We start from the raw sequence: 13,099 nt of genomic DNA, 5'->3' as shown, positions 1-13,099 counted from the left end.
AAGAAAAGGAAAGAAAAGAGGGCTGGAAAAACAAAAAGAAAGAAATTGCCCCCAAACTACTTAAAAGCCAAAAGGAAGGCTTAAACAAGAAATGACTCCAAGCCATACAAAAGTGTTTGCTCTACAAAGAACAAACAGGTGAAACATAAAGCTGCCCTTCCTCTCATAATTAAAGAGGAAGTGTTTTTTGTTTTCTGATTATCTTTAATTTCACTCTCCTATCTCAGCCTTTGTTTGAGCGCACTGCTTTCAGCGTCCCCTTTATTTGCCGTTTTCCCGTCTTTTTTATTTCCTATTCGTTGAGGTGGTTTTTTTATCCCTTTTTTGCCTGTGTTTCCCAGTGGGGCAGCAGTAACTCCTTGGACTGCCAATCAGTACATCGGTGGTTCGGGCCTGGCTCTGAGCCACCTCAACTCCACCGTGCACAATCCCCAAAGTCACACTCCGTCACCTCAACAAATTCATTTAAGACCCTTTTTCACAGGTTTTCCTCTCTGCACTTGGGTCTGCCACCCTGCCATCCCATAACAGTAGTGACATAAACCGTAAATTTCACGTTAGCAGGGGTACAAATTTAGTCTGACAAGTAGATTGGGGCGTGGGGGGCTGTGAGGGGGTGGGGCACCATCAGGAAGCAATAGCCAACATACGGCAATGTAAACTTAAACTACCTGAATAAAGTATGTCTACAATTAGAGCTATCATGTTGTCACAAAGTCTAATGTCAATATTAAATTATAATGCAATATATGATAACGTTTTATATTTTCTGATACATATTTAGTACAGAGATTCAATTTTGTTACCAATGACAGTGGGAGGTTTTTTTTCATTTCTATTGTGTCACTGGAATTCTTAGTTTGGTTTGCACTATAAATATTTTAACCAAACATCTTAATGATGAATATGATGATAAGCGTAAAAAAGGACTATTCCTATAATATCTGTTACGATATAAGTTCACAAATCACAGTACAGTTGAAAACGATGGCATTTGTAACATTCAGGCAGGGTTAGTGCTTCTTTTTGCCTTTACTGACTGTAACTAAACAGTGTTTAAATTGGAATAATGAAAATGTCAGGCAGCTCAGTCATTCAGAAAAACGTAGTATGTTTTTATATTTCCTCATTTGAGGTACTTAAAGGCTTTTGTTGAGTGGCTAAAGCTCCATATGTGAAAACTTTCTGTCATGGACAGACAATAATCACACAATGTTGATGCAAATAAAATAAAGTGAGCTGCAAGATTAGCTGCTTGGCTAAGCACAAATTCACACTATTAAAAACAAACTCAGTGTAGATGCAATATGACAGTGCAGTGTCCCTGGTGTGGGAGTTTTTTTTTTTTTTTACAGAAAATAACCTCAATTAAATTCAATAAATATGTTATCAGAATTATAAGAGATGTATTTTTTAACAAACCATCCTGCACCTTTTGCAGGAAAAAATGTCAAATTTAAATGCGTTCTCTGTAGAACTGTATTATTTCATAGGGAATTAATGAAAATGCAAACTTGCGTATGATTGTACAGCGAGATTCACTCGAAAGAGCCCCCGAATATTCTGCTGTAACTCCCGTTAGGATGAAGCAATCTGAACCAAACAAATCCACTACATACCTTGACGTGTGTGTAATCGATTGCATTACATGCGATGCTGGACGTGATCTCCGTTTTCTGACAGACCTATGAAGGGGTTTGAGGGTACGCACCCGGAAGTTGCAAACGGAGGTTAAACATCGCGACAGCTGTCCGGCGCCCACCTCATCGCTCTGACGCAGGGGCATCCCGGCTTGTTTCGGTCAGATTGCTTCGTCCTAGAGAGAGTTATTAAGAATATTCGGGGCCTCTTTCGAGTGAATCTCCCTGTATTATGTGTTTTATAATAGTACATTTTTCTTAAACTATTAAATTATCTGCTAATTAAATAATTTCACTGAAACATTTTGGGGTATCAAAAATAGAAATTGTGCAATTGTAGAATTAGCAGAAAAAAGGCCATATTTTAGTGAGTTCTCTTTAGAAGATGTGTTAACTTTTCAATTAAAAAAACATTTGACCTCAGGTGTTAAAACTGTTGCATAAAACTATCTTTTGGCCACTAGGGCTAGCTAGGCACACTCAACCGGCCAAACCCGGTCGGATAGGACAGTTCAGTGCCCTTTGCCTCCATAGACAGAATGAGGCAGGAATGACTCAGCTCAGGTTCTGAACTTGACCTTGGTTCTCCCTGTTGTCCTCTCAGAGAGCCTGGAGATTCAGAGCCAGCCACACTGCAGATCACTGACAGCACTGTGCTGGAGCACACAGCGGCCACCAGGGGCGCTACCGAGGGTGAGAACAACAACACCCCCGCCTCTCTGGGTCAGGATAAGGCGAGTCTGATGATAGAGGTGACTGACCCTCAGCAAGGCCTGGAGCTGTCCATTACAGGTAAAGAAACTACACCTGCACTGATATTAGGCATGAGCGTCACGCTTTTTTCTTTTATATTTGGGTGAATAAAAATGAGTTTTAAACAAAATCCTGATTTGTTGAGTTGCATTTCATGCATTGTGTAGTTTAAAGGGCTCATATTCTACATTTTTCTTGTATTTTATTATATTTCCTTGAGGTTTGTGCAGTTTGATGTACCAAAAAGTCATAATTCCTCTCTTTATGCCCAACAAATAAACAGTTTTAAAGTCCCTGAGAAAACAGTGCTATTAAAAATGTTGGTCAGCCTCGTGATTGGTGAGGATACTGCTTATGTAAGCTTTACGCAAGATTAGGACCGCCCAGTTTACACTGAAAAAGGAGAGCTTTGGCAAAATAAAGTCAAAATATTGGCCACTGAATGGACAATTGAACGATGTTCACAGGACATACTTTGTAAATATATAAAAAGTACCTACTTAAAAAGAAAACACGGTTCCCTGGGGATTTAAAACGAATGTATGTAAATGAGCTGTGTTCTGATTGGCTGTACTGTATTGCACCTCAAGCAGTCCAGGCTGAAACGTTCCTTATAACTTCAGCGTGAAACTGAAAGGCTGAAAAGGTGGATCACTGATTTTTCAGTTTACTTTTTATATATATGGACTACATAGACTGGGAGGTGAATATAATGTGCTATACTTTCCATTAAACTTTCAAAAAAAGAGAAAAATTCAGTTTTCCATAATATGGGCCCTTTAAATTTCAGTACACACTAAAAATGATGGTTCTTCAGGGGTTCTTTAGTAAAGAAAATAGTGGTAACACTTTCTATGAATGTCACGTTTGTAAGCATCTGTAAACACATTTATAACATGTTATAATGCCTTCATATGGCATTATAAACATGATTATAAACATTTATAAAAATGAATTACACTGGATTACACTTTATAGCCATATATATAATATAATGCATTATAAATAGTGTTAATAACATGTTATACTGTCAGTGCCAAAGAAGTCAGTCCCAGCTTGGAGAGCGTAAAGTAAAGACAAATACCAGGCTAACGGTGGTGAACATTACCTTTCCCACATTGGGTAAAACACTGATGGCAGCTCTAGTTTAAACTCTGACATTTGAAGCCTGTAATGTGCTTTACTGTGAATGTTTTAGTGTTTCAGTAAATCCTTCAGTAAATACTTCAACTTGAAGCCTCACTCTGAACACTGGAGGAGGCTTTAGTACAGTACGCTTCACTTTACTTAGAGCGGACAAATACGACTTATGAGCTCTTATAATTTGTTATGATCAGTACTTATAACGCATTATGTTAACAATTCATAATGCATAATAATCATGGCTATAACGTATAATGCATTTTTATAAATATTTATAGCTATGTTTATAATGCCTTATGAATGTATTATAACATGTTATGAATGTGTTTATAGATGCTTACAAAGGTGACATTCACAGAAAGTGTTACCAAAATAGTTCTATATAGAACCATAAACACTCAAAGAACCCTCTGCATGATTAAAGGGTTCTTTGCATTGTGAAAGGGTTTTGCAGGTTGATGGAGAATGTGCTGTAGATGGTTCTATATAGAACCTTTTTGAACAGCTAACAGCAAAGACCTTTTTGAAAAGGGTTCTATATAGCACCATAACAATAGAATAACCTTTTCTGGTGCTATATAGAACCCTTTCCAAAAAGGCTGCATATACAACCATATACAACACATTCTCTGTCAATCTGAAGATGCAAAGAACCCTTTTATCATGCAAAGGGTTCTTTGAGTGCTCATGGTTCTATGCAGAACCATGTTCTTTACAAAAGAGCCTTGAAGAACAATTTTTTAAGTCTGTACAAAAAGCAGAATAGTGTGTCGTTGATGGTTGGACGTGTTTGTTTAACAGCTAACGGCAAATACCTATATAGGGTTCTATATAGCACCAAAGGGTTCCTCTATTGTTATAATCTTGATATCATAACAATAGAAAAACCTTTTTTAGTGCTATATAGAACCAGCTGTATATAGAACCATATACAGCACATTCTCCATCAATCTGAAGAACCCTTTTCACAATGCAAAGAACCCTTTAATCATGCAAAGGGTTCCTTGAGTGTTAATGGTTCTGTATAAACCATTTTTTGTACTAAAGAACCCTTGTAGAACCATCATTTTTAAGAGTCTGGTAAAGCAGAATGGTGTGTTGTTGATGGTTGGACATGTTTATTTAACAGCGAACAGCAAAGACCTGGAGGCCTCGAAGTCGGAGAAGGAAGATGAGGAAGTGCCGAACTCTTCGAAAGCTCCGCCCCCGAACAGCATGTTCATCTTCAAACCCCGCAATCCGTAAGACCGCTTCATTCACTACCACCTTAAATCCTCTAACTCCTCTAACTCCTCATCCTCTCTCTCTCTCTCTCCCTCTCTCAGTATCCGCAGGGCCTGTCACTACGTTGTTAATCTCCGTTACTTTGAGATGTGTATCCTGTTGGTCATTGCTGCCAGCAGTATTGCTTTAGCTGCTGAAGATCCAGTGGCCACAAACTCCGACTGGAACAAAGTAAGACTCTGTTGTCTCTGTTCATCTGTCTTTTTCTTCACTGCCGCTCCATCGGCGTTGAGATAATTACTCAAAAGTTATTCATTACTATTTACTTCTCTCAGACTGTAAAGAGAGAGAGGCCCTTTTCACATTTCCGCCTTTTTCTGCGGGAGGTTCTCGTTGCAGGGTAACACTGCTTCCACTTAAGCAACAACGATGATGAGTAGAGTGTGTCCAGCTCACTTAAGTGTTCGAGTTTGAAGCAGAAACAGCCTCATCTCAGTTTCTGTGGTTTGTCCGCTGATCGTGAGCAGAGGATGAATGAGTTTGTGCAGTTAATAAAGGAATAAACTGTCATGCAGAGTAAAAGAACCTCTGTGTCTGCATTTCAGCGCTGCTGAGTAACGTTAACGTGCAGTTTGTGCTTTAAAGTTGCTGCTGCAGCCGCTTTCAGAGGAACAGTTTTCATTTTCTCCCTCAAAAGCTGTCGGTATCTGAGAGCGCGAGAGCTCAGCGGGGAGCAGATGTTTATTCATGGTGTTTGTGTAAAACGTCGATACCACTTTAAAATAAGACTACCCTTATAAAGGTTGATGAATGGCTTAAAATGAGTTTATGGTAACACTTTCTATGAATGTCACCTTTGTAAGCATCTATAAACACATTTATAACATGTTATAATGCATTCATAAGGTATTATAAACATGGCTATAAATATTTATAAAAATGCATTACACGTTATAGCCATGATTATTATGCATTATGAATTGTTAACATAATACATTATAAGTACTGATCATAACAAATTATAAGAGCTCATGAGTCGTATTTGTCCGCTCTAAGTAAAGTGAAGCGTACTGTACTAAAGCCTCCTCCAGTGTTCAGAGTGAGGCTTCAAGTTGAAGTATTTACTGAAGGATTTACTGAAACACTAAAACATTCACAGTAAAGCACATTACAGGCTTCAAATGTCAGAGTTTAAACTAGAGCTGCCATCAGTGTTTTACCCAATGTGGGAAAGGTAATGTTCACCACCGTTAGCTTGGTATCTGTCTTTACTTTACGCTCTCCAAGCTGGGACTGACTTCTTTGGCACTGACATTATAACATGTTATTAACACTATATATAATGCATTACATTAACAATTCATAATGTATAATAAACATGGCTATAAAGTGTAATTCAGTGTAACTCTTTTTTATAAATATTTATAACCATGTGTATAATGCCATATGAATACATTATAACATGTTATAAATGTGTTTATAGATGCTTACAAAGGTGACATTCATAGAAAGTGTTACCGAGTTTATTAGTGTTCATTAATTAGATCATAAAGACCTTAAAATCATTAATAAGCAGTTATAACACATTAATAAAAAGGCAGCATTGACCTGTTGTTTGCCTAATAGTGAACCCTCATTCATTTATACTTTCAAACCTCATATTTTGATGTTTACTGATCTTACTTTGTCTTGTTCATCAGTCAGCATTAAACTGTTCAGCTTCATCACATATTCATATTCATTGGGTATCACAGCTCACTTTTGCCCTTTTAATTAATGTGTTATAACTGCTTTTTAAAGTGTGTATGGCCCAACTTATAACCAACAACAACATTACCAAATTTTAAACCATGCATAAGCGCTTTATTAGACTAGTCTTATTTTAAAGTGGAGCCAAAACATCTAAAGTGGCGCTACGGAGCTGGAAGACTCGGCGCACCCCCTGCTGGCATGTGTTCATGCTCTGATAGCTGTGAAGGAATTTATATCCTTTATTTAGTTTGGACTCCCACATTGTTGTGTGTTTGGTTCTCCAACAGTTCTGGACGCATCCTCGAGTTCAAATCTTGGCAACTATAACAAAGATAAAGTGACACACCTTTCTGTGTTGAGCTGAAGTGATACGAACGCCTGTATTTCTGAGGTTAATAACTGTCCGTAAGGCAGTAGCGGAACTTGTTTTACCCAGCGTTTACACACTTCTTGTGAAAAGAGCTTATTGCTTTACTAATCACTCCACTGAAAAAGTAACCTCACTGCTCATTACTTTACTTCTGAGCCGCTCTGTTAAAGCTCTGTCAGTATCACTCACTGTAAACAAGTCATAGTCCGTTCTGCTGATTAAAAGGATGAACCGTTGCGGTTTGAGTAGAAACAGTTCAAAATCAGCTGAAATAGACTCTTTGTGAGTAAAGTGTAAGTGTTACAGAGCTGTAAGTGGAGTCTGGTCTGTGCAGGTGAGCTTCTCTTCTTCACCCATCACTTTCACTTTAAGCTCTGTTGGAGCTGGATTAGTGGGGACGTGCAGTAATTTGAGTGATTATCGTGAAGCTCTGTGATTTTATTCTAGGTTGTATATGAAGTGTAGTTTTTACAGTCTGCTCCAAGTCTGCTCAGGAATAATTCCAGAGCGAATTTCCTGTATAATGTGCCAGTCTCAGAGCTCGTTTGGTAAAAGTAGTCCTGTTCAAACTGCATCGCAGTAATGGAGTGACAAGATGATAGAAAACGACCTGAAGACAAGGCTAACAGAGAAAATGGAGCAGCTTCTTAATCGGCAAGTTGATAACAATCACTGAAATCCACATTTTCGATGATGGCTGAATGACAAGGAGAAGGAAAATGAAATATCTTGAAAGTACCTCTCGCGTGGCAGTGCAATTTCTGTCTTGTTGGGCAGCATTTGGTCAGCTGAATGAAGCCACTTTACGAGCCTAATGATGGTCAATTTTGCGTTTACAATCATTTGTGTTTTTTTTCTGACTTGTTTTAACGTGTAGATGTTCAGAAGAGTGGTGCCTATTAAATACACTGACATGATCGTCCACATAATGGTGTTTCAAGCCAGGCTATTTGAGGAAATGATACAGATCCTTTATCCCATACAAATCTGTCAGGGGAGTCATGCACAAGATACATAACAGGGCCACCTCTGGCAAAACTGATCCAGCGCCAACAGGACTTTACCAGGCTGAAGTGGCACGAATCTGATTCTTTGCCCTAATGACCCTGTTTACACCTGGTCACTTCATGCGTCTTGAGATTCAGGATGAGGCCAAACTACATAAAAATGCAAGTGTAAACAAACCCAAGACACATTTAAAACAAGTACAAATCTGATCACTCAAAGTGCTTCAGGAGGTGGACTGAGACGCATTTGAGCCACGTTATAGCAGCATAAACACATCAGTCACATTCGACAACCGAAACCCCTCTGAGTACAAATGAAACCCCTCTCAGTACAACCACAACCCCACCCATTACAACCAAACCCCCTCCCAGTACAACCGAAACTCCTCCCAGTACAACCAAAGCCCCACCCATTACAACCAAACCCCCTCCCAGTACAACCGAAACTCCTCCCAGTACAACCAAAACCCCACCTTGGCAACCAAAACCCCACCTATTACAACCAAAACATCTCTGAATCCAACCGAAACCCCTCCCAGTACAACTGAAACCCATCCAAGGGCAACCGAAACCCCTCCCAGTACTACTGAAACTTCTCCCAATACAACCAAAACTCCTCCTAGTACAAACAAAACCCCACCCAGTACAACCAATACCCCACACAGTACAACTAAAATCTCTCCCAGTAAATTGAAACACCCAATAATATAATTCATACTGTAGCGTCGGCAAAGCGTCAGACACAGGGGAGGCCATGATTCTGCTGTCAGAAGTGCTCTTTTATTGAACACCAGCAGAAAAAGCACATAACACAACACGAATAGCGGTCATCACCAGCCATACATCTCTGCTTCAAGCAGACACTCAGCCCAGCTACCTAAGCCAGCTGCCCACCACACTAACACAGACAACATGTACACATAACTTAAACTAACAAACAACGACATAAACAACAACAAGTCCCTTTTTTATGGGAAATGTGCATCTCCCATGAGCCTCTTTGCATGTCCCTTTGCATGGCCACACCTCCTGAGCCTCTAAGGCAATGCAAGCCAGTAGCGGGATGCTACAATAGTAACAATAATGCTACATCAAATCAGTAACTGTAAAGGGTAACACTTTATTTGGAGAGTCCACTTTAGTTGCTTTGTAGATACTTAAGTTACTTTCAAGTTACATTCAACTAAATATCTTCTAAACTGACCATCATTTTCCTTAACTCAAAACCTGCTCTAACCCTAACCTCAACCCAAAATCTAAACCCAGCCCTAAACCTGGTCCAAATCCTAACCCTAATCCCACCACTGTTTAGAATGAATTGAGTTTTAACAGATTGTTAACAATTTGAACATCTGTAGATAATCTATAGGGGACTATAGTGGACAATCCAAATAAGGTGAGACCTTGTAATGTAATTACAGAACTGTAATGAGTTACTACAGGAAAATGTAAACACATTACTGTTATGGATTATTTGTACCATGTTACCCCCTACAGTGCTCCGTTATGTCCCTGGAATTATTTGGTTCAAACAAAACACTGCTTGTCGTAATATGGTCTGTCAGTAAACGATGAAACTATAATAATCTAATTATTATGGTTTCCTATCATTACGCCAACAGATTCCCTAAAATATCGCCGATGTCCAGCTCAGACTGGTTTGACTTGAGTAGTTCGAATAAATTGTAGTGAAATTCTGCTACAGGCCTTAATTTTGCTCGGCTCTGTGACGGCTCCCGCTGACAGATGAAGGCTTGGTGTCATCATTTTCACGCTGGAAGCAAACGATGCTCCGGATTAAATGAACCAGAGCAACACTAAAACAGAATCATCGTTTGGGTTCCATTTAGAAAGCTAATGACTGCTATTCATCCAGTTTCATTATTGCACCAAATGGACTGAGCAGTGTTAATGTCGGCAGATGATTCATGGTGTTTCCTCAGGCTGTGTGTGTGTGTGTGTGTGTGTGTGTGTGTGTGTGTGTGTGTGACATTTGCGACGCTCTGAGCTGGATTCTCTGCTCTGCCTCCTACAGGTGCTTCGTTACTTTGATTATGTATTCACTGGAGTCTTCACCTTTGAAATGATAATCAAGGTAAGAGAGTTTTTGTGCTTTAAAGAGTATGGTGAAGGCTGTGGTAGCACGACGCAGCCTGCAGGGATAGATCATTAAAGCTGTCTGCAGTAAAATGTGAAATGGGATTTCTGTCACTTCCCTGAAAAGTATCTAAAATTCTTTTTGAAGCTTTAAAAAACAGAGTAAACCTGATCAGACGTGTTTCGCAACACATTCATTCTGTCAAACAGCTGTTTGAGCGAAGAGTTGAATGTTAACAGCAGTTAGTTAAAGAAAATATCACTTCATAATAGAGCCTAATTAACTGATCCTAACCATAACCTTAACTGACCCTGAGTGACCCTTACTAATACCAAGGGACTTTGCTACTTTTGAGTGACCCTAACTAATCCTGAGTCATCCTGAGCAAACCTTACTAACCCTAAGAGATCCTAACTATTCCTGACAAATTCTGAGTGACCCTTACTAACCCTAAGTGACCCTGACTAAACCTGAGTGACCCCTACTAAACCTAAGGGACCCTGACTAAACCTGAGTGACCCCTACTAAACCTAAGTGACCCTGACTAAACCTGACTAATCCTGAATGACCTTTACTAACCCTAAGTGACCCTGACTAAACCTGAATGACCCTTTACTAACCCTAAGTGACCCTAACTAATCTTGACTAATCCTGAGTGACCCTTACTAATCCTGACAAATCCTGAGTAAACTTTACTAATTCTGAGTGACCCTTACTAACCCTAAGTGACCCTAACTAAACCTGACTAATCCTGAGTGACCTTTACTAACTCTAAGTGACCCTGACTAATCCTGAGTGACCCTTAATAACGCTAAGTGACCTTAATAACCCTAAGTGATCCTAACTTACCCACACAAATTCTGAGTGACCCTAACTAACCCTGACTAATCCTGAGATGACTCTTACTAATCTTGACTAATCCTAAGTAACCTTTACTAATTCTAAGTGACCCTTACTAACCCTGTGACCCTGACTAATCCTGAGTGACCCTTACTAACCCTAAGTGACCCTGACTAAACCTGAATGACCCTTACTAAACCTAAGTGACCCTAACTAATCCTGACTAATCATGAGTGACCTTAATAACCCTAAGTGACCCTAACTAATCCTGACTAATCATGAGTGACCTTAATAACCCTAAGTGACCCTAACTAACCCTGACTAATCCTGAGAGACCTTTACTAATCCTGACTAATCCTGAGTAACATTTACTAATTCTAAGTGACCCTAATCCTGAGTGTTTGTGTGTTGTGCAGATGATCGAGCAGGGTCTGATCCTGCACGATGGCTCGTATTTCCGGGACCTGTGGAATATTCTGGATTTCATCGTGGTGATCGGAGCGCTGGTGGCTTTCGCCCTCACGTGAGTGTGATCAGACGGCAGTTTGCGTTATGAAATGAAACACTGTAATGTGAGCTTCTGTGTTTTACTGATGAAATCAACCAGTTTGGTTGAATTAGTTGAATTTCAGAATTTTTAGGCATTCTAACCTCCAGCTAACCTCCTCCTCCTCAGTAGAGCAGCACATGGCTAAGGTTCCGTCTGAAAAGTGGTCTGAAGGTGCATGAGTTCATTAGACTGTTAGGGTGCTTTTCCAATGCATTCAAAATAAGAGCTGACCCAAACAGGAACCAACAGAACTACTTAAGGTTCTAGTTCTGCAGCCAGTTGCACCAGCTACTCGAATTTAACGTTGCATCAAGTAACATAGTTTCAACACAGCTATAAGTTATAACTTAAAATTTAGACATTCCCTATAGTAGGTGTAAGTTCTGCTGTATGGCTGGTCGATTTGTTCGATGGTAAAACATGAAAGAAAACGAAATACGTCTCGGTTAGCTTCGGCAACCAGTTCCACAGGATATATTACACCTGTTTTAGTCAATTGAAGATAGAAAAGATCACAGACCTCCTGACACAGATTTGCAACACAACACAGACAGTAATGGAGCCCTCAGCCTTACTATACAGGCATGTCTGGCACTGAGATATTTTTCTACAAGGTCATTACAAAACCTGGTCGGCGACTCTTCATGAGGTACCCTTTCATGAGGCAAAGAACCCTTTAATCATGCAAAGGGTTCTTTGAGTGTTCATGGTTGTATATAGAACCACTTTCTTTACTAAAGAACCCTTGAAGTACCATCTTTTTTAAGAGTGTAGCCTCCACGGCAATATATCTTCTTCTTATCATGCACCAGTCAGTAGGGATGCAATGGTACACGATCTTTAGTCACGTGAACCGCGGTATTCCGATATGCCTATGGTTTTCCTAAAATTTCCGTAATTCGCTTACTGCACTGCAGACTACACACACGCTGTACATTCATATCCACAGAACATCTCTGGAGTCTATCAGAATTCCCCTGGAGCCAATCAGCGCTCTGTATGCAAATACAAGCTAGAGATAAGAGGGGCGACTAAAAACAAATAACCCCCCAGCTCCACTGTGACAACGATGAGTGCTAGTGAGACAGAGAAAAGTTAGGCCGCCGCACACCGGATGCACCGCGTCACGCCACACACCGTCCAAAATTTCAAAACCAGTGCTTGTAATGGAGGTTTGCACACTGGCCCAGCACTCCGAGTCGACGTGCAGAAGTAATTCATATCAAATCAAATCAAATCACGTTTATTGTTACATCACATTTACACAGGTGCAAGGTAAGTGTAAATCTTAGGTGCGTAGCCCCCTTATAGAATTTAAATACAAAATATATATATATATATATGTATATATATATATAAAAGAAGAAAAAAGAAATATATATACACCGACTCTGAATATAAACATATACACAATATACACTAGTATTGCACTATTTCCAATGTACAGTCATACAGTAATAAGTTATGAAATAAAACAATAAAATGTACTGTTGTACACATTCCGTTTGCGCAGTTAGTCTGAGGTAGATAAATAAATGAGATGCTTGTACACAGGGACTAGAATACTACTATAGAAATCTTCCAGATTATAAAAGATATGAATAGAAGATGTACAAGATGTGAATCTATATGTATAAGTATAGATTTGCTAGATTGAAGGCGCAGTAAGATCAGAGTGAGCCTGTTGATGTGGATGAGGTGTGGATGAGGTGTGGATTGTCC

General features: G+C 39.5%; 1 protein-coding gene across 1 annotated transcript in view; it reads left to right on the top strand.

The window, feature by feature from the left end:
* LOC118814116 (voltage-dependent R-type calcium channel subunit alpha-1E) overlaps positions 1–13,099 on the top strand; it is a 162,726-nt gene that overhangs the window by 102,232 nt on the left and 47,395 nt on the right. Inside the window, exons 20-24 of the mRNA XM_036579777.1 lie at positions 2,245–2,432; positions 4,666–4,777; positions 4,862–4,991; positions 9,925–9,984; positions 11,244–11,350. Of these exons, the coding sequence (XP_036435670.1) occupies positions 2,245–2,432; positions 4,666–4,777; positions 4,862–4,991; positions 9,925–9,984; positions 11,244–11,350 (597 nt within the window). The remainder of the gene's footprint in view (positions 1–2,244; positions 2,433–4,665; positions 4,778–4,861; positions 4,992–9,924; positions 9,985–11,243; positions 11,351–13,099) is intronic.

Source organism: Colossoma macropomum, unplaced genomic scaffold, assembly GCF_904425465.1.
Source record: "Colossoma macropomum unplaced genomic scaffold, Colossoma_macropomum, whole genome shotgun sequence".
Lineage (NCBI taxonomy): Eukaryota > Metazoa > Chordata > Actinopteri > Characiformes > Serrasalmidae > Colossoma > Colossoma macropomum.
The sequence above is the reverse complement of the archived record's forward strand: the minus strand, read 5'-3'. Positions and strand labels throughout refer to the sequence as shown.